The sequence below is a fragment of the Amblyomma americanum genome, chromosome 1, assembly GCF_052857255.1.
Source record: "Amblyomma americanum isolate KBUSLIRL-KWMA chromosome 1, ASM5285725v1, whole genome shotgun sequence".
In the NCBI taxonomy this organism is placed as follows: Eukaryota; Metazoa; Arthropoda; class Arachnida; order Ixodida; family Ixodidae; genus Amblyomma; species Amblyomma americanum.
The window spans coordinates 193169515-193191245 of NC_135497.1; the positions used below are offsets into that span (position 1 = coordinate 193169515).

The 21731-nt window shown below is 46.4% G+C and overlaps 1 protein-coding gene across 2 annotated transcripts in view; it reads right to left on the reverse strand.

Moving 5' to 3' along the window:
* Window positions 1-21731, reverse strand: part of dre4 (SPT16 homolog, facilitates chromatin remodeling subunit dre4) — a 93001-nt gene that overhangs the window by 35470 nt on the left and 35800 nt on the right. The window contains exons 9-16 of one of the 2 annotated variants that reach the window (XM_077648153.1): window positions 19064-19137; window positions 17752-17864; window positions 16935-17000; window positions 16764-16880; window positions 16368-16483; window positions 12973-13055; window positions 11022-11092; window positions 4530-4657 (exon numbers count right to left, since the gene is read on the reverse strand). In XM_077648153.1, coding sequence (XP_077504279.1) covers window positions 4530-4657; window positions 11022-11092; window positions 12973-13055; window positions 16368-16483; window positions 16764-16880; window positions 16935-17000; window positions 17752-17864; window positions 19064-19137 — 768 coding nt within the window. Of the gene's footprint in view, window positions 1-4529; window positions 4658-11021; window positions 11093-12972; window positions 13056-16367; window positions 16484-16763; window positions 17001-17751; window positions 17865-19063; window positions 19138-21731 lie in introns of both variants that reach the window. The other variant, XM_077648152.1, reaches the window with a different exon arrangement.

Consider the following 21731-nt stretch of genomic DNA (forward strand, 5'->3'; position numbering starts at 1 on the left):
CGGCTCAGACGAAATGTATTGTTTTAAAATTATGCTGATTGGCAACTGGTCTTGATTTAGTCTGATTTCACTCTCTGCGAGTTCATCTTTCCAACAAAAAAAGAATTATGAAGCTAGCCCACCTAGAACTACAGATATCATCCCTGCACTATTGCAAATGTGTCAAAATGGTGCTTTGAGAAACTGACGAAAAAAAACGTTTCCAACCATCTTTATGCGACAGGAACAACTTCAAACTCATAGGAACGCACCAGGGGCATAATCAGGATGCGTTTCATCTCTCTGCCGCCTTTTTGCCATCTTAATGATGCCCACAGATAACTTTTACTTTTTGGTGGAGCCTCAGAAACAGACACAGCGAAATGCTCGTCTTTCGCATACTCGCTAGCGTCAATTCAAAACGAAGTATCACTTGTTCATGGGCACTAGTTTCGTCCACATCGCTATCGGTCATAATTCCAGCATTGATGCGTACGCGGCTGGCGTAACTCGAGCTGCACATCGTTTTTGCCCGGGAACAGAGGCGGCGAAGGCACTGGAGGTGTGCCGTCGTCCACAGCGCGGGTCCGCGACACGCTTCGCGGTTGGCAACGCGCCAACCACACTGACCTTCACCCTGCTGAGGCTGCGTCAACTGCAGCGTCGACTCGAACTGCGTTCTCTTCGTTTTTGCTCGGGAGCGGAGCCAGCGACAGCACTGGCAATGCCTCGTTGTGAACGGCGCGGGTTCGCGACGCACTTTCACAGCCATTCACGATGCGGTTGGCAGCGCTCCAACAACACTTCGACCTTCGCCCTGCTGAGGCTGCGTTAATTCGAGCAGCGTTCTCTTCGTTTTTGCTCGGAAGCGGAGCCGGCAACGACAATAGCGATGCGTCGTTGTTGACGGCACGGGTCCGCGACGTGCTTCACGATCGTTCACGGTGCGGTTGGCAGCGAACCATCCGCACCTTGACCTTCGCTCTGCGGAGGCTGTGATAGTCCAGGCTCCTTGTGCCTTTTCTCTGTTTACACGCGCCGAACCGATGAAACGAGTGATACTTCATCCACACGCGCCGCGTGGCACTCTCTCAAAATGGCGCCGCGCTTCTGGAGCAGACATGCCTAACTCGAGGCCTACCCAATCACAGAGCGCCATTTTGATCACATGGCTTTTCTAACCAATGACAACATGGCGCGCACGTTTTCTTTGCGGCCATCTTGTCCGCGAACGGAAAAATCCCAGCGTTGCTTACAGATTAAAAAAAAAAAAGCTGGAGACACGATCTTTCGAACGAGACCAAAACGGCGTCGGGGGAGCGCGTAGCTACCGAGCGACGGCGAGGCATGATTTGACCTCAATTTAAAAAGCAAACCGTGCGCAGAAATTTAAATGGCTATTACTAAGCAAATACTGGCTATTTCTTTCTAAAAATTCGACGTCAGGTGCAAAATGACCTCGTGAATCTGAATTTGACAAAACTGGAAAACCCATTTTTTTCGCGAATTTTCGGACCGAAAGAGCCGTGTCCCCGTTAACATTAGCTAAGTTACTTCAACAGAGCATTTTCAGTTGAGGTTTTGATGTTATCTTTTGAAAACATTTCACACTTTGCCGAGATGCGCACAATTGGAAAAAAAGTAATCATAAATCACAATAAAGCAAAAACAACTGCTCCTTCTGCACCTCTCAGCATATGCATGCAAAATTTTTGTTGTGGTTAATCAATAAAAAGAATAAAAATTTCAGTGCACAAGCCATTAGAACAGCCAGATACAATCAAAAAAGAAAAATGTACTTGAATGTTGCGTGTTTCAAAAGGGCCATTTTAAATGAACCCGGAAGCACTGCTGGAAACATGGAAATACAAAATTTATGAACTTCACACCACTCCTTGCATGCTCATTAGCACTTCTGGTTTGCTTTTAAACTACCACATCTCCTAACTAGATGATATGCCAGAAGCACAGTCTGTTTTAACAAAACACCAATTTCTTGACTGGCTCAAGTGAAGATCGTCCCTTTGAAAGTTCCGACTGTAATTTTAGCAGACAAACTTGCCACTACTGAAGCTCTTCGCTTGTCTGAGTGGTGAGAGCATCTATGCAAAGTGATATCATTATTTTACAGTCGAACAGTTGCATTGCTTGAAGTAATGCAGTAAAGCAAATAAAAAAGGCATCACTCTTTGAATCACTCTTTGGTTTTGCATACCTGTACCATGCATGAAAAAGGACCTTTGTGTTCAACCACTCACTACCAACAGGCACCATTTCCAGATTCACTTTCACAATATTTTTGTACAAGTTTCTCCTTGCATATAAAATCAGGGTGCCCACAATGGTATAAAAAATTGTTAAAAAATAAAAATGTTTGAAGGGAAACATGACTCACTTTTACACGTACCTCCTAACAAATTCCCAGAATAAACAGACCTCAAGCAATCACAAGCAATTAAATTGCAAGTATCCCTCAGAACTACAATATAAAAGAGCGCAGAAACTATAGTACAGTCGAGACCGCTTATAACGAACATGAGCGGCACGCAGTGTCCGTTCGTTATATTCCGAAGTTCGTATTAAGTGGACCACAGCTTTAAAGACAGTTGCTTGTCAAAACACAAATTTTTTTCTTTGCGAATAAGTCCACGATGGACGTCTATTTGTAGCGCAGATCCGATGAGAGAGGTTCCCAGTTTATTTAGCGCAAAAGCGTGCTCTGCGCCGAGACCCTTGGCATAGACAAGTTGTCTGAGGCCCTCTATGTAGCCCACTGCTACAGGCACGCTTATGGGTGCTGGCTTCAAAGTTTCATCCTCAACTGATTCCTTCGTGTCACTCTTGTCCCGCACTTCAGAAATGATGCCCTCGTCCGTGCACGGCATAGAGTTTCTTACTATTAACTAGAGGGAAAGCTGGCGCCCCGCTTATGGGAGTTTGCATGGAGCTTGTTCCTCGAGACCACCTGTACCACCATGGGCGCTCTAAGCATCATGGGGCGGAGAGCTACTGGCTGCAGAGCTACAACTTTTGGCCAAAATATAATGAAAAAACAAACACTGTTCGACAATCAATGTCCTATCATTCAATACCCTGTCTATAAATCGTAACAAACGAGCAGAAAAGCATGTAAATGCAAAGTTTGCTCAAAATAAGCGATGGCTTGCTCTCCTATTGGCCAAGCATTGCAGACCACAAAAGCCAATATTTCGTGCTTAAAAGGCGCAGTTTTGAAATGAAATATATTTTTGAAGAAATGTTGTCGCTTCAACTTTTTAAAATGTTTTTCCACGGCATTTCAGAAAACAAAAACCTTTTATTGGCGTCCTGTGCTGTTTCGTTTTCGCTACTATGGCTTTTGCGCGCTACTTTTACACCGAAGTCGTCTGCGCGCGGAGTGTGCCGTGGATATGAAATGGGACATCTCAGTAACGCCAATCTGTTTCCGCAAAAAAACCTACTGCCCTGCATCAAGTAGCTCATTGCCCCATGATGCTTTGTTCGCCCATGGAGGTTCAGGTGCAGCGCCGCCAGCTTTCCCTCTAGTTAATAGTAAGAAACTCTATGGTGCACGGTTCCGCGGTGTCGGTATCGTCATCGACAAAAATAAAATCATTCCAACCAATGTCATGACCCCCATGTCGGAGTAGACGACACGTTGCCAAAAATAACCGTCGGGCTGGTCATATTCCGAAGCATCAGGCTCGGCATCAGACACTGTGTCGACGAAGTCGGCCTTGCGGAAGCAGTTCCGCTCGCCAATGGCCATCATCTCCGCCCAGGCTGCTTTCATCATTTCTACCGCTGAATACAATGGAAATGGGCACGGTGTTCCCGCATCCCGAATTACAACCAGAGCTCGAGATTTGAACGAAGCCAACGAAACGCCCGCACTGCAACAAGAGAGACAAAAGCGCGCGATGGAGTAGACGTGCAATGCACACACGCCGCGATCAAGCCAATCAAGCTAGAGATACAGACGCACAGCGCCAGCGGAGAGACCAATGAGGGGCGTCCATGAGCGTCAGTGCAGCCACCTCTTGGCTCCCACGGAAGGCCTGCTTCATGGAGCGTGGCCTCCGGGATCGGCATCGGTGGCGGAGCGGTTGATCACTGAGGCCACGCGCAGATTTGAGAGAGTGAGGAGAGGGGAGCGGAGTTGCGAGGAGGGGCGGGAGGATGATCTTGGAAGACGCGTCGGCGGGGAAAGGGTAGCTCACTTGAGATCGGCACGAAACGGGGCGGGCAGTTCGCCTGCGATGAGGCTCGGCCCGAAAACATACTGCGCACCGGGCGCACAGGCAGGTTATCTCGCATCGCTGTGCCGGGTTTACGCCGTCCGTTCGTTGTAACAATGTACGTTCTGACGGTCGTTCAGGTCTCGTTCGTTGTAAAAGAAAGTTCGTGTTAAGTGGGGCCGTTATATGTGGGCTCGACTGTAGTAAGAGTTGCAGGTATGCTTAAATGCACTATACAGTACAAACAAAGACAAGTATGAAAATATGTCAGCTCATCATTTAAAAAGAAGCTGACATGAAACCTTCACCTACATCTCTTTGAGAAAAGTGGCTTCTGGATTGGGAAAAACGTTGCCTTCATTTCGGCCCAGTGCTGCACCAGGGTGGAAGAAGTTGATACGAAGATAGGTGTAGTCCCCTTCCACAGATTGTGATATGTTCTGAAATCAGGCAAAAGAAAAAAAAAAGAACCAATAAGCAGGCATGAAAGCCAAGGCTTGGTGCATTTCCCATCACAAAGCATAAAAAAATGTACAAACACAGATGTAAACATAACCAAACCAGGATAAATTGAACTTGAAGGAGCAACTCCAGACACTTTTTAGGTACATGCATTGTAATGCAACGTTTACTGAAGGTTTTCCTCACTGTCTTTATTATACCTACCAAGTTTGGCAGCTACAGTAGCCGATGGGTAATTCGGACTTGTAGGATATTCGGACCTCGATGAGGCACCGTAAGTCATAGAAGCGCATACATATTCGCAACGGATATTTCAGACTTCAAAAGTCCGAAAGTTCGATTTTTTGGACTAATTTCAGTCGCCTGCGGGCCAAAATAGGCCATCTTACTGCCTTTTTCGCCGGCGCAAAAGGCGCCATCTTGGATTGAGGTGGATTTATGCTGCAGTTGGCTTGGCTTGACACACAATCGGTACCTCATTGTTGCCAGTAGAGGCCCGTGCGATCTCTGACACTTTGAGGTGGCAGCCGGATTGTCATCGCCGCCAACTTGCTTTCGTCGCCGACGTTGTCGCGGGCAGTTATCGCTTGTCCCATACGTTGAAAATTGGTTGTTGGGGGAAGGAAATTGTGCCGGAGCTATTTCACATCTCAGCGGGAAGGGATAAAGGAGGGACTGAGAGAAGAAAGGAAGAAAGAGGTGCCGTAATGGAGGGCTCCGGAATAATTTCGACCACCTGGGGATCTTTAATGTGCACTGACATCGCACAGCACACGGGTGCCTTTGCGTTTCGCCTCCATCGAAACACGGCCACCGCGGTCACGTTCCAACCCGGGAACCCCGAATCAGTAGCCGAGCGCCCTAACCACTGAGCCACCGCGGCGGGTCTCATACGTTCGCCATTTCATCACTTGGGTTTCTCTGACTGCGTTGACCGAGTGGCGCTCAGTCTTCACGAAGTTACATCTGTTCGCCGTTGTGTGATTGCGTCCGGCAGTTCCGCCGCTTTGAAAGAAAAGTGCCTTATCTTTGCGTGTGTTTAACGAGCGGTGTGGTGCACACTCGGGTTGCGGACAACATGGCCCCGCCGGGTCCGTCAAAGAAGCGTGGGAAGTATTCCAACTAAATGCGGTGACCTAGCTGTCTAGCGTGTACAGTGAAAGCACAACCTTGGCGCAAATCGTCGCCAGCAAGAGAAATTTGAAGCAAGGTAAAATCAGTGACATTTTTAAGCTGATTTCATCTCAATAAAGTGATTTTTTTGTACTTCACGGATTTTTCGGACTGTTCGATTATTCGGACCATTTTTCGGGTCCCTTCAAGTCCAAAAAATCGGTATATCATGTATATCATATTTTATTCCTGGACAAAATGGTTTCGAGGCTTGTCACTTCAGAGGCTTCAGTTCTGGAGATTTCCGCATGCAGCACCGAGTTCGCTATATCACAGGCATTAGTAGCATGAGCCAAAAAATGCCTCTGTACTTCATTCAAAAGTCACATTTCAAAATTAGGCAGTTTGGGTCATACTCTTTCTCAGGTAATACTTATTTACTCGATTCTAACGTGCACCTTTTTTTCTGGGAAAAATCATCTCAAAATGACATGCGCATTAGGGCTAACCCACATGGAGTGAACTTGCACGACAAACTTCGCACGGCCAACACCAATGTGCAGTTTGCCATGAATTTAGTGTTGCTAGAAACGGCGCGATTCTATATAATCAGTAAAATGCTGTAAAGAACAGCTTTGCATTTAATGGCGGCAAAAAGAATGAATTATTGTTTAGTGTTAATCTAAATCTGACAATTTTTGTACTTTTCCATCAGAACATAGACAGGAGAAAGCAGAGAAATCGCCTAGGCTGTCCCCACTATGCAGTGGTAATTGTGACTCGGTCTAGCCACGGCGTGCTGCAGTGTGAGGTGCGGCAGTGTTCTTGTATTCAAAATATTGGTCGAATGTGGACGGCTGTGATCATAAGAGAGTTTTAGAACAGGGTGTCCAAAGCACGGGGGCCCCAGGGAAATAGCGGGCCCCAGCGATATGGACACGTGCACCGGGAACTACATAGGGGCTTTCTCTATGCAGCGGTGCTAGGCTTTGGTTCATTGACTGCAGCACCGTTGCGGCCAAGAGAAATGCTAAAAAATAAAATAGAAATGAAAATGTTTGTTTCATATATCTTGTTACTATTCTACAGCACTGAATTTGCATGAAATAAATAAATAAACAAACACAACATAAAAGGAATGCTTTTGACTTCATGTTTGCCATGAATGTGAGCTACAGTGTAGAGGCAACGACAATTTGGTGGTGAAGCGAGAGGCCCCGCTTCGATGGGTGGTGCCATGTTGCCCGAACATAGAGAGGCATGTAGAGGCGGGCAGAAGTCGGATGCGGTCACACCCCGATTGGTCTGTGCTAACAACCTACACTGGCCGCTTCTGGCGAGCGGCTGACCGCCCGACAAACATATCTAGCCCAGCTTGATAAACAGCGAACAGCAGCTGGCCGCTAGACAGATGCCACGGGGCGGCCGTTCGCCAGTTTTCACAGGAAAATCACTCTATGTGGGTAGGCCTTTAGAGTGTGTGTGATTAGCGGAAGCAAGGTGAAATGATTTCTGCCAGCAAATCTCAGAAGGGTCTAAATGATCCGGAGATAGGCCGGTTTCCAGAAACAACAGGATGAAGCGTGCCTTGCTGCAGGACTTTCTTTGGAGGATGGGTGAAGGATGTGTGGTGCACGATCCCATATGCCATGGCCAGCAAAGCCTTCAAAAACTAATGAAGTCTTCGGCTGAGCCGCACAGCCTCCATGCCAGTACTCGGGAAGTGATGTCAAATACAGTGAAAGCTCGTTAATTCACAACTCGTTAATTCGAAATAGTCATCATGGTCCGGTCCGCAGTGCATAGAAGTCTATGCGCGTAACAGCTCGTTAATTCACTAAAAAATTGGCGCCACCACCCATAATTCGAACGCCGCTGTTGAAAACCATTGTTGGAAGCTTTCACGGCAGAACGATAGATGGCACAACCATTGGGGCGCCGTTAGGGTGCTGGAACAAGTACTAACCAGTCTTTCCTGCCGCGACTGCTTCGAGGAACGTCGTTTTAGTGTTTTAGCCCTCGTTTTGCACGCCGCGAGATGTGTTCACGAGGGAAATACTGCGCCAAGACGGTGAAGGAGAAAGTGGCGATTTTACGCGAGGCGGACGAACGGAAGGCCATCAAAGTGGAAATCGCGAAAAAGCACGGGATTCCACCAAGCACGTTGTCGACCTACGTCCGAAATAGGAAGGCCATCGAGGATGCCTACGAAGCCGAAGATTTCGCCAGCAACAGAAAAAGGCTCCGACTAGCCAAGTATCCGGAAATTGAGACCGCTGTGATCACGTGGGTGAAGGAAATGAGAAGCGCAGACATTCCACTGAGTGGCCCAATTATCATGGCGAAGGCGGCCGATTTCGCCCTGCGCATGAATGTGGAAGATTTTGTCGCCTCTGAAGGATGGTTTCACCGCTTTCAAGACAGACATAATCTTGTCTTCCAGGTGTTGTCCGGAGAAGCCAAAGAAGTGGACGCAGAAACTTGTGCCACGTGGCGAAGCGGTGCTCTGCAGCAGTACTTAGAAAGCTACTCGGCACAAGATATATTCAATGCTGATGAGACGGCTTTGTTTTATAAGCTCCAGCCTGACAGAACAGTAACATTTAAAGGGGACAGCTGCGCTGGCGGCAAGCGAAGCAAAGAGCGGATTACTGTTCTGGTCGCCACTAATATGACCGGGACGGAGAAGGTCCCTCTTTTTGTTGTCAGAAAGGCACAGAAGCCTCGGTGCTTCAAGAACATTAGGACACTGCCGACAGATTACGCCGCCAACAGCAAGGCGTGGATGACGGGCGAATTGTTTAAAAAATGGCTCCTGAAATTCGATCGGAGGATGGAGCTAGGGAAGCGTCAAGTTCTCCTCATTGTGGATAACTGCTCGGCACACAAAGTCGACGCCGAGCTGAGAGCCACAAGGCTAGTATTTTTGCCCGCCAACACGACTGCGGCCTTGCAGCCAATGGATCAGGGGGTGATCAGAAACATCAAATGTTTCTATAGGCGCCACATGATCGAGCGCAAGATTTTGTGCACTGGAAACCAGAAGACCAGCACCATCACATTGCTCACAGCAATGCACATGTTGGTGCGTGCATGGGAGCAGGTCACGCCGTCCACAATTGCAAACTGCTTCCACCACTGTGGCTTTGCTGCCGGAAGTATGGAAGAAAGTGGCGACGATGGGAGTCCAGAGCCTCTGCCTGCGGCTGTGCGTGCTGTGCTGCAGGACGTTAGTTTTGATGATTACGTTGAAGTAGACAGCGATGCAGCAGTGTGCGGTGCCCGAAGTGATGAGGACATTGTCGCTGAAATTGTTTGGGAGCAATCTGTCACAGAAGAGGCACAAGACGAGGACGACGACGAGGAGCAAGAGCCCGTGCGTCCGTCCGCGGCATAAGTTATGGGAGCGCTGAATGTCGCGCGCCTTTTCTTCAGCTTTGAAGAGGGGGAAGAAGACTCCCTGCGTCGCATTCGCGCGCTAGAAGACCGAGTGACTACGGTAGCCCTCAGAGAGAAGCAGAAGATAACAGATTGTTTTGCTAAATAAATGTTTTTCGTGCCCTCCGGGCATCAAACGCGTCCATTTTTGCTCACTTTCATTAATTCGAATTTTGGTTAATTCGAACTGGCCTGGCGGCCCCGTGGAATTCGAATTAACGAGCTTTTACTGTACTACACGAGCGGTACGTCTATTTGCACCTCAGCCGAACGTGCGAAACATTCGCAGAGTGCCATTGCTCTTTCTGCCTTCTGTTCACCGTGGCCTCCGAGACCCCAAAAAATCTCAAGAGGCCACTTTTACGAGCGGCCGACGCCAATGACTGCAGTCAGCAATTTGTATAGTTAGCAGCAACCTCTTCAGTAACAGCATGCAAAACCGGCGTTCAAAGAAACGGTGGGAAATGCGGGAACCATGAGCATGCTTGTGAAATGCCGCGATTGTGCTTGTGCAGGTTTGTCAGGCACAACACCCCGGAGTTATGCTTGCCGGTTTCGATGCATATGCTGTTAAAGCCCTAGCTCACTTTAATGCTGTAGAGCAGCTACAGTAACTACCAAAAATATCTGCCTACGATTCTCAATCCAACCTGAGCTCCCCACATTATCGCTTTATTCATATATATCTTTTAACCTATGCTCACGTTGACAAAAAGTACTAGGTCATGAAGTGCAGGCATGCCAGATGAACTGCATCTGCCGTTCACTGCATTAAAAATATTGACAGACCTTTAATTTTTTTCCATAAGAGCAAGGCACATATGGCTCGCCTGCTGGTGGCTGCGTGATTGCAGCGCGAATAAATGCATTGCAGCCGCTACAGTAATCAAAATTTCTTTAAAATATGCCCACTTGTGATGCTTTGTCTGTTTTTTCCTCTGCCTCCTATCGGCCACTGTGTAGTGAAATTGTCTGCACCAACAGCGTCGCCTGCCCGCGACGTCTGCTAGCACACGCTGCACGACGGGATTGCACCTCGCTCAACTGGCTCCACTGTCAGTCTCTGCGGTGGCGCACACTCGTGTCGTGCTCGTCCCAGCCGAACCTATGGCACTGCCCAAGTGGCATCCTGCCGAACGTGGGGCACCACATGAGTGCGTGGAAAACTCCACGAGTGCCGTCAGCCGAAGACACCATAAGAAATTACAAATGCCATGGACGGCACCGAGGGTGAAACGATTTGGACCATTGAGAGAGTGCCAAGTAGGCTTCCGACAGCGGTGATGAGCGATGACAATTTTGCTGGCCAGACAGGGAAAGGCAAAACAGCGCCGTTTACTTCACTGTAACGTTAGGGCGGCTGCAATAAAGGTTGCTTGTTCCAAGTGAGAAGATTCACTTCTTTTTGAAGCATGAAAATCTGGTGCTCGCTACAATCGAAGGCTTTGCACTTTTTTTTTCTTTCTGACCGTGCAAAAAGGGTACGCATTGCAATAGAGCAAAATGGTAAGTTTTTCCTGCATAAAAAAAAATCGTATCGAGATTTTACTGCAGATACAGAACAGCTACCAACTCTTGATCATACAAGTACTGCCGGAGTTTCTGTCAAATTGTTGCAGTAATGGCCAAAAACAAGACGTTACATATCAGCTATGTTTCAGGGATTGGTGAAGTCCTTTGGACAGCCAAAACACAAAACCCAATTATGAGTCAATGCAGTTTAGATGTGAGAAGGCTGTTACCAAGATTTAACTGTATAGCCTGGAGAACTCGCACAATAAAGTAGCTCACCTTTATAGTTGAGATGTGGTAGGGTACTGGAATGCCGAAGATAGGTAGGATCACAGATTCATACTTCTTGTCTGCAACAGCAAATGTGATACACATTAAGTACGTGTCACAGTAGCACAAGGCTGCACTAGCTATGCATGAGCCAAAATGCAGAGCTACTCTGCAAATGAAAGCAAAATTATAATGAACACAACAGCATTCCAAAACATTCTCTACTTTTGAAACTGAAATGTTACTCCAATTTACTCAAGAACTGAAAAATAATAAAAAATGCCAACAGCGTACTGGAAACGACACTGCTTTAGGCACATTCAGTGGTTTTAGCTGTGCAAAGAATTACCACCTCAGCAGCTCTTTTGCATAAAAGTTGAATCTTGGATAATGCCACAATGCTCCACCAGGCACACCACACGACATTGATACAGATGTACAGCAAGACCTCGTTAGTTGACTTCAAGGAACTGGAAAAAATGGGCCCCAAGAAACTTGTATGCACAATTCGCACCATAGTAAATTGATTTGGTGAAAACCTGGGCAATGGTCGTCTGCTTTTCAAATAACTATGCGGCAATGAAGATTCAATAAAACGCTCAATTCTGTTCCCACTGTCGGGAGTGTCCAGGAAATGTTCCAGTGTATAAGGGGCCCACTTAACGGTGCAATGCGCTAGCGATAGAGCTTCATCGTCAACGCAGCACCCGGCTTATGCCGAGCGCGCAGTTTCGCTGCTTCCAAAAGAACCATGGGAAGGAATTGAATGACACGCATTGGTGCCAAAAAAGCGAACGCATTCCGATGAGAAGAAGACCAGCAACACGCAAGTCAGCATGAAATGGCGCGCAGCTGGGCTTGGCTAGCTGGCTAATGGTCGATTGATAGCTGACATCAGTGCAGGCTGGTGGCGAAGGTCAGAAAGCAAAGCTATGTGGCCGGACTTAAGCCTAGCGGCAAGGTCCCACCAATTATAGTCACGCCTGCCATAGCACGCAGGTCAGGGTGCACAGGAGACAAGCAGTTCAGGTTCATTAGGGATATACAGACCATGGCTTCCTATGTTGATCATACCTTGGCACGGCCTCCCTTCGGCAGCCCGTCCAGCGCCATAGACTTACATGAACATTGGCCAGAACCGTGCAAGCAGTTCAAATCCCCAAGATTTCCGAATTAACAAGGTTTTACGGCGTTCGATTATGCTATTTCATGTCAGTAGAGGCCAGAGGTTAGGTGCTTCAGATAAGATAGTGCGACAAATTTAAAAGCTGGAAACTATCGCCACCAAACATATATGTAAACTGGCTAGATTTAACCAAGTTAAACGAAACCAAGTATACCGTATTTACTCAAATCTAAGCTGGCCTTGATTCTAAGCAGACACCCGAAAGCTGAAGGCCAAATTAAAAAAAAAAAACAACTTGTAAGCCAGCCGAAAAAACAATTGAGAACAGCAGCAGGAACAGCACGTGAACGACGTTTATTTCCACGAACTTGCTTCTGGTCACTCATCCTTGTCATCGCTGACTTTCTTATCACGTGCCCATGCCACCACATGAAGAGGAAATGAGGTCAAAATGGCAACCAATGCTCGTGTGCGCTTTTAATGGCATAGCTTACAGAGTAATGGCTACAGTGCCGTTTTCTGTTTGCGTTTCATGGGGACGCCACCTGCGTGCAACTTTTTACATTTTTATGTGTTATCGTATTTTATTAATACGGCAAAATCCTCGAATTAAGCAGACCTAAGAGTTTCATATCTCATGTTTTTAAAAAAACTATGTGCCTAGCTTCGAATAAATACAGTAGCTCTTCTATTGTGATGCATCTTCCTAAGGTTCAGTTCTACTCTATCCAATTTTAAATCACACATCCAAGTGAAACCAGGCAAAGTTAAATGCACTGCATGCACACATGCTCCTCCACCCACTCCTTGTTTAGTCTCCAGTAGACTACTCACCAACAAATATTTTCAGCTCCTTAACCTCTGGCTCCTTTGGCATCTGGTTCACAGACTTGTACGAGACATTTGACTTCCGGATCCTGGTGCAATCATAAAAGTAACAATAAAGAGAGCTTGTTAGTCTGCACAAAGTGCAACCCAAACGCTCCTATTAGATTTCAATCATGCTGCCTCACATCAGCTGTGGTACAATAAAAAAAAAAGGCTACCCAATAAACATGTGTAAGGGCTGCACCCTGTTTTCCTGAAGGAAATAATAAAGAAAAAAGATCCCTGTAAGAGCCGCACCCGAACTTTCCAGGACCCATGCGGGAATACGCCTTCAAAATGCACGGGCACTGGCCTCTGAGATCAGTTCTGGCTGCGAGCAACTGTGCACTTGGCCGCGGAGGCTGTGCATGCACACAGGAGCTTCCAGGTGCCACCAACGGATGGCGCCAGAAGCCGCGGCTCATCATCATCACCGTCAACTTTTTCCTCCGCCACGAGCTCCCGCTATCCACATCGGCATCAGTATCACCAGCTCCAACATTTTGTGGCTGCCTTTCACTGCTTTCACCATAGTTGTGGCTTTCGTGTGCTGCCACCAAGCATTGCAATTTTAGCAAGATGGGCAAAAACCTTGATACCTACATGGCTGGGGAGTTTGCTCTCGAACACGGCAAGCGTGCGGCGAGCAGGAAATTCGATGTAGCCAAGAAGTGTGTCCAACGATGGTGAAACCAAAGAATGCACCGAGGAATACGAGCTGCTCTGCTATCTGACGGAAGTGCAGAACAGAGGCTACACGCTGAAAGCGGACATGCTGCACGACCTCCTGTGGGATGAGCGTGCACCGGAGCACAGCACCAGCTCGGAGTCAGAAAACTCTGAGTGATGACTGAACGTAGAATAAATGCTGCTCATTCCCTGATATGTATGTTTTTACTTAAATTTTTTTTCGCACAGCGCATGTATGGGCCACACCCCAAAAATTAGCCCTCGAATCTGGAAAAAAAAGTGCAGCCCTTACACACTTTTGTACAGTATTTCATACCATCACTTGCTTTTTCTATCTTAGCTCTGTAAATTTAAATGTGTCATTCATTTTCTAACTTCTAATTACGCAGCACCATGACAATCGTTATCAATCGATGATGATGATGATGGTTTTTTTAATGGCGCAAAAGGGCATCTGTGGCCAAAGAGCGCCATGGCACAAGGTATTTTTCTTCTACTCAAGGTGAGGTCAAAGACACATTTCCCAAGCATTTCACCCTAAATAAGCCGAGCACCAGACCAGGGGAAAGCTTGTACCCACTGTATCACCGGTGGGTACCCAGCCGCACTGGGGATCACACCTCGCACCGCTCGCATGTGAGGCGGATGCTCAGACCACTAGCGTTATCAATCGTTGTTAACGTAGCAAACTGCTGCGATAACAAAACATTACAAAGCATACTTCTCGTATACATATTTCCTGTTCATTGTTAGTAATACAATGTTAAACATTGGTAGGTCATTTAAAAATTTATTGCAACTGCAATAGTTGACAGGAGATCCTCTTTAATATCCAAAGCAAAACAGGCTCAAAGCCACTCCCGTCACGCCTCCCGCAGTTGGCAGAATCAATGCCGAATTTCTGACAGTGGCTAATGGCCAACAATGCAAAACATTAGTTGTTCTACAATGTAGAGAATGAAGCACTGAAATCGACTGAAGCTTGCTATGTACCCTTGCATATTGCGCTTTGCCCAGCGCAAATCACTCAGGTGGTCTTGCCATGCTTTTAGCAGTGGACGCATTTCATCATCCCTCCAATGTCCTTTCTGGTCCTCATTCTGCGATGGTGAAACTGTACAGTTGTCTTCCATGGTGGATTCAAACCCGCGAAAATGCGCTGCCACAAAAGTGCAACCCCGTTTCGCTCACACAGAGGACGGTTTGTAAACAAACATGGCAGGCAGGCCTTGCTGGTGACCAGGAAGAGTCTAATTTTTGGAAACTGCCTCAAATATTGTGCGGCATGTCAAAGAATGATTATTAAGTAAATAACAGCAATTAATGAGAATGTTTACTTTCATTAATTTTGTTCTCACTTATCAACTTTGTAAACTGTTAAAAAGCCCCTGCCATCAACATTACACGAGTCGTGCATGCATGAGTTCGGGCAACACAATCAATGGGTGAATGTCAGTAGCTATGAATCCCATTCACTGTGCCACTTTGTACACCCCCCTTTAAAGCCTTAATTTTAAAAATACGCAAATTACACCAGTAAATCAGTAATTTGCTCACACCACTTTCTGAAGCCTTAATTAAAAGAAAAAAAAAGTGCGCAAACTATGTGAGTAAATACGGTATATGAAAACCACTCTGAGCTAGGCCCTCCAACTAGATGGCACAATCTCCAACTACTATATGGTTTTCAGCAGTGGTTATAGTGCTCGACTGGCGACCTGAAAGCGGCAGGTTCGATCCAGACCGCGGCGGTCAGTGAAGTACTGGACGGCGGTGTACTGTGCGATGTCAGTGCCCACTGAAGAACTCCAGGTGGTCGAAATTATCCGGAGCCCTCCCCTACAGCGTCCCTCATAGCCTGAGTCGCTTTGGAAAGTTAAATACCATAAACCATAAACTATCTACGTGGTTTTCACAATGGCGGCCACAATGACATCAAAGATGTCCATATTCTTCACACATGAAAACAACACCAACCATGTTCTACAGTGCATACAGCTACCAATTTTTCAGGCATGCCTTATCTTCTACACTTTTCCACGACACTGCCAAGCATCCCATACGGTAAAGTGTATAACTACAATTAAGTTCCAGACATGTCGCTAGTGACTGTTTGGTTTCTTTGGACCTCTATCGCACTTACTGCAGAACTGCCGAAAACATTGCGGCAAGCTGCCACTTTTTTTTTTAATGTACAATCTAAACTCGCAAATTTCAACTTCATCGAAGGTTGAAAACTCATTCAAATGACAAGGCAGTCAAACTACAGGCAGCCACTATAAATGGCAGGGCTGACATACCGATTTGAAGAGTGACTTTGGCATACAAGTCTTCGCTCACTTCAGAAATCCCGCACAGTAGATTTTTGAAAATATTCTTACATTCTTACATGTGGTAGCTCTTCACCAACAGAAGTTTTGCAGCGTTAAGTTACGGCCCAGCCTTTTAGACCAGATGCACTAAATGTACATTACCCGAAAGAAAGCACATGCTAGCAAAATCAAACAGGAAAGCACTTTGACCCCTGTTTAATGCTCTGCTCACTTATCCCTTCAAATGAAAGTAAAGAAAGGATAAAAGAAATACGATAGCAGTTAGACCAGCATACAAGAATTGCATACAATAAGCAACGAGCGGCTTACATAAGATCATATGCAAATTAGCGAACTCACTTCTCATCCTTTTGCACCCCCCGCTGTGACGCCAGCCGGTCTTTGGCAGCCTGATTGAGGCGTTCTGCCAGCAACTTCTGGTTCTGCTGACGTTTCTCCTCTGCAGACTGCTCTGTCTGCATTCAAAGCACCGTAGAAAAAAACAAAAACAAACTCAGCAACATACATACTGAGCAGTTTACTTCCCACCGCCACTGCATCCACTACTACCAATTTAGCAAGGACAGTCATGATCATTAGAGGGATCCACCAGCTGAATCCCCCACAAACAGGCGGCCCTCCCAGATCATCCGCATGAGCTACAAAAGTTTCTTGAAGCTCAACGATTGCCTTTGAATAGCAGAGCTGAAAATTCTGTTAGGCCCTCCGTGCTCCGTATGGAACAATAGGCCATACCCTGAGCTTCGAGTCCAAAATGGCTGTCCTTCGACCACCACGTCCCAAGATTGGTTCTTCCTCTTTCGTCTTGCCCTCCTTTTCCTCCTCCTCTTCTTCCTCCTCCTCTTCCTCATCCTGCGGCAAGAGCAAGTTTAGTCCAAACAAACAACACCACCAATGCTTCCTTACCTTGATGAAAATGGCAATATTCTTCAGTTTCTTCTTGCTGTTTGTAATGATCGTTGCTGGCTGGCCCTAGAGCCAAGAGAAAAATAATTTATATACTTCCAGTGAGGCAGTTACATTTCAAATATACCTGAGCCAAACTGACTATCGTTCACTGCTCACAGCAAATTTTCACAATAGAATGGCAGCAACAGCCACAAAGTGAACAAGAAAGTTCCCCCTTTAGTTTTTGCAAATAAAACAGAATACAAACTGCATTACAACTATATATGTTCATATATTATAAATTTATGAGTAGCACGTTTTTTTTTTTTTAAGAGACCAGATGATTCCCCTATACCTGCCCTGGTGTTGAAGACCTTTCCTTCGTATGCTAGGCATGTATACCGAGGCAAAGGCCATAGCAACAAAGCTTTTTGTGCATGACAAAGCCCGGCTATTAGATGCCACAAATTTAAACAGCCCAATCATTATGACACGGCAGAAGGATTTTCCAGTAAGCATCCACAGCTAAGCGCATGCAAAGGCAGGAAATGGCCTTCGAAGGTTCCTTTGCACAACACTCTCTCCCAGTGTCCCAAGTGGCAATTTCCATTTTCATGGTAAGAAAAACCACAAAGTTTGAACTACACTCAAAGCTTATGGTTGCAACATCTTTCACTGGGAAAACTCAGCTCAGCTATGCAGTGTACAGGGTAGCTTTGGAGGACGGTGGATGGAGGCCCACATAAGATGCTGTTAGAATGAAAAAACATTCCATCCAAGCACGCACTCATCAAAATCTTGTTCCATAGGAGCCTGAACAAAACAGTTGCCTCACCTCGTTCACTAAGACTGTGTCTCCAATAAAGAGTGCATACGTCTTGACAGCCTCATCACCACTTCCTTTACACTGTAGACCTGAAAAGCCTATGTTAATATTGAAGACCATGCCTGCAACAGATAATGTACCATGAACATGTATACCAAACCAAGATATTACTATTTCAAGAGCTTAAAAAACCTAATGCCTGCCCTGCCACCCCCCCCCCCCCCCCATCCCCCAAAAGAAGACAGGTTGACAACATAAGTACAAAAGGGCGACAGCAAAACTACTCTCGCTAGAGGAAAACCTCAGATTAATCCCAAGCCATATAATACAGGTCACCTGAAGCTCAGCAGACTAGTCAATCCCAGGCATACAATGGGCTCTAGATGCTCTGGCTCCGCCAACATCCAGCATATCAAAATGGCTCCCTTTACTCAAACTCTTGCAATTGTTCGTCCAGAAAAACGACCGCCAGCGTGAGCGAGCCGGGTAAACGGCGCGCAATTCAAATTTTTGGTGGCTGGCATGGCAGCGTCCCCTTGCCACTTACACCCTTCGCAGCTGCACAAGTAATGCGGCCGTGCCAATTTTCCCAAGTCTGCCTTGCGCGCAGCCATGTGCATGGTCTGGCACAGCAGGGAGCGTAAAATGTGCAAGTAAAAGTTTTATGTAAAAGTTTTGGTTTTATAAACCCCACGTAACAAATTAGGGGCGTGCGAATTCAGCTGCAGTCCAGAAGAATACTATGCATCCATGCAAGTAATGCGCTTCTTGCAACAACGTGCTGCCTGCCACCATGCTGGAAGTGCACCGCTCGCTAGAGTCGCTTGGCCTAGCCTGCTTCATATCGAAGCCACTGTGGATAATGTTTTTGAACTAGAAATTCCAATCGTAAAAGGTCGAATTCTGTTACCAGTAAACTATAAATAGAATAATCTCTCATTAAAATTAAAACACGCTTGGTTTCAGGACTTTCTGCAATGCCTCCGGCAGCGAAACATGCCAGTCAAGGGCCTCACAATCCCCTCGTCACGCAGTTTCACAGCACTAGCGCTGCGCACAGGCCCCCAAGGGTGCACAGTAAACCAGTCTCCACGAGCAAAAACTGATCACGTGATTGCCTTTAGGTGAAGCACCACTTGAAGGGGCACAGCGTCCCGTTGATATATAGAACGTTCAAGTGAACGGGACTTTGATAAAAGCGAACAGTGCCACACTTTTGTATTGAATTTTCAAAATGTTGAGATCATTCTATATTAACAATAAATCGATCTATCCAGGATCGATACATCTGGGATTGACAATGAACATAATTAGAACAAACCTTTTCGAGCAACTGCTGTATTCTTCGACTGAATTACCAAGGAGCTCTCACGGAACTCAATCCCCGTGGCAAACCTTTAAAAATAAAACAAAATGAGGTATGCATTTAACAATGAGATAACATAATTCTGCACAAGTATTTAATGTCTACTTATCCCTAAATTTCCAAGTACCAAAATTTTATTGCCCCTTGGGTTCAAAATTAAGACACTGATGGTAAACCATACTGCCAATACAACTGTCGGTTCCCATTATTTTAGACGCAACCTATAAAACCAAAGTTGTGGTATGCAAGGCTGATCTGCACCATTTTTGTTGCAGGAAAATCCTCAAGGGCTGCAGATCTTACCAATACTCTTAAACTTTACCGAGACCTCTTTTGAGAAGTTCATGTTGCAGCGACATGCCAAGACCAAAATGAGGGTTGGAAATGGAGAGGCTATACAAGCACAAAAAATACTCTGAACTCCCACTTGCAAAACTCCATTACTCCCATTTTCGTCTTTTTCCAAGATTATTCGCCACACAGTGTGCACTGAAACATGCAGACCCACACAATGAAGGGACCACTGCCAAAGGCTACCTACACAACAAGAGCATAGTAAAGAATGTTCAAGCGCTTTAACGTAGCACTGACTTCTGTCTACAAGCACACATTAGCAGAGTGCCCTGTCTCTGTATACACTTTTCTTCTACTTCCTGTGCAGGCTGCCAGTGAGTGTACGCAATAAGTGTGCACGCACAAGTATAATGCAGCACAAAATCACTTTCTGAAATAAACAGGATGTGGGCTAAAGAACAGCAACATAAACTGCAAAAACCTCGAATCCAAAACATGAATACTTAATTACACTCGAACAGTTGGATACAACTTGAATGCACAACCAATTTTGGAAATGCAAATTCAATTTTTCCTCACATTAAAGCTGCAGAGCTGAAAGTCTAACGTTGAATCATGTACCGTATTTACTCGAATGTAACGAGACTGCGAATGTAATGCGAGGGGCGACTTTACATGCTGCCCAGCAGAAAATAAAATCATGAATGTAACGAAAGGCTTATGGACGCAAAACAAAATACCTTTAACCATCAACAAAGTACCATCATGGCCAACATGTTTCTTCATCTTCCTCGCTTTCGGAGGCAGAGTTCTCGGAAATGGAGTCCTCCTTTTCGCTATCGAAGTCTCCCGGTAACTTCTGCCGTATCGAAGTTGTTCGCTGCAGAGAGAGTCCATTCCTCTTCATGAATGTTTGGGACCACCCACGAGACGCTCTGAACTTCCCATCTCACGAGCAACGTCTCAACTTTCCAACAGCCACCACGGTAGCTCAGTGGTTATCGCACTCGGCTGCTGACCCGAAGACGTGGGTTCGATCCCGGCTGCGGCGGTCGAATTTCAATGGAGGCTGAGTTCTAGAGGGCCATGTACTGTGCGACGTCAGTGTACGTAAAGAACCCCAGGTGGTCGAAATTTCCAGAGCCCTTCACTACGGCGTCCCTCATAGCTTGAGTCGCTTTAGGACGTTAAACGCACCTAAACCTAATCAACTTTCAGGATCAGCTCGACACTGGTCCCCATGAGGCAGTTGTGCTGCTCGATAATTAAGTCCGCCACTTTTTTCTCCAGCTCGACATGGTGGCCGTGGCGAGGCTCACGAAATCCTTTGCGGTCGGGCTCACATTTAAAAAGCCCCTCGCGCTGCAGCCACTATCCGCATCCGCGGATGGTTGACTCGTTGAGGTCAAGTCTTCGAGCTGCCGCAGAATTCCCCACCTCTTCAGCTAACAGGATCGCATTTCCCTTAAAGGGGCTGTGAAGGGGGCTCTAATAAAGTTGTGGCATGCCTGGGATATTGAAGGACGACGCTTCACGAATAGTGTCCAGCAAGGATTTTTTAAATGCGCTTTGTAGAAGCTGAGCTATCTGTAGTTAAAATTTGAATTTCAGCGTCTTCGCGCCTTTCCTTCTCCTCTCATCACTTTTTGCACGCTGAAAGGTAGGAACTCCTTCGTCGACTCTGCGTCCGTGACGATGTGATTGAGACAAATAGTTTGGCCGCGCATAAAGGTGTGCATGGCTGCCTGACTTATTGCGTTTTCCGTAGTATTCGTTCCTTGTGTAGATGGCGCAATCTATGGGTTCTTCTTGCAATAGGTCGTGCCTAGCTAATTCGCTGTAATAAAAAAAACTGCTCTTTCCTGAACTGTTAGAGCGCAAAGAATGCCGAGCTGATTATGGTCCGGAGTGTTTTTCGGCATTCTGTCCCCTTGCATGGATCTCATTTTTCACACACACAACGCATCGATTACCTCTTCTCGCTGCTGAATTGGCTTTTGCTATTCTGTGGTCGCGTTTCGTGCGAAACGTGCAGTGCACGTGTACAGTGCACTGTACGCGTTGAGTGGCATATGAACCAAGTCACTCATGCGTGGATAAGCTAGTCCGGAGAAAATGTTGCTTATTTCACACGAAACGCCACCACAGAATGGAAGAAGCCAATTCAGCAGCAAGAGGATTTAATCGATGCGTTTTGGGTGTGAAAACTGAGATGCATGCACGTGGACAGGATGCCGAAAAACACTCCAGACCATAATCAGCCCGGCATTCTTTCCGGCTTTCCGCAGCATCGGCTCGCGGAATGTCAACTTCACGCGACCGCATGTTC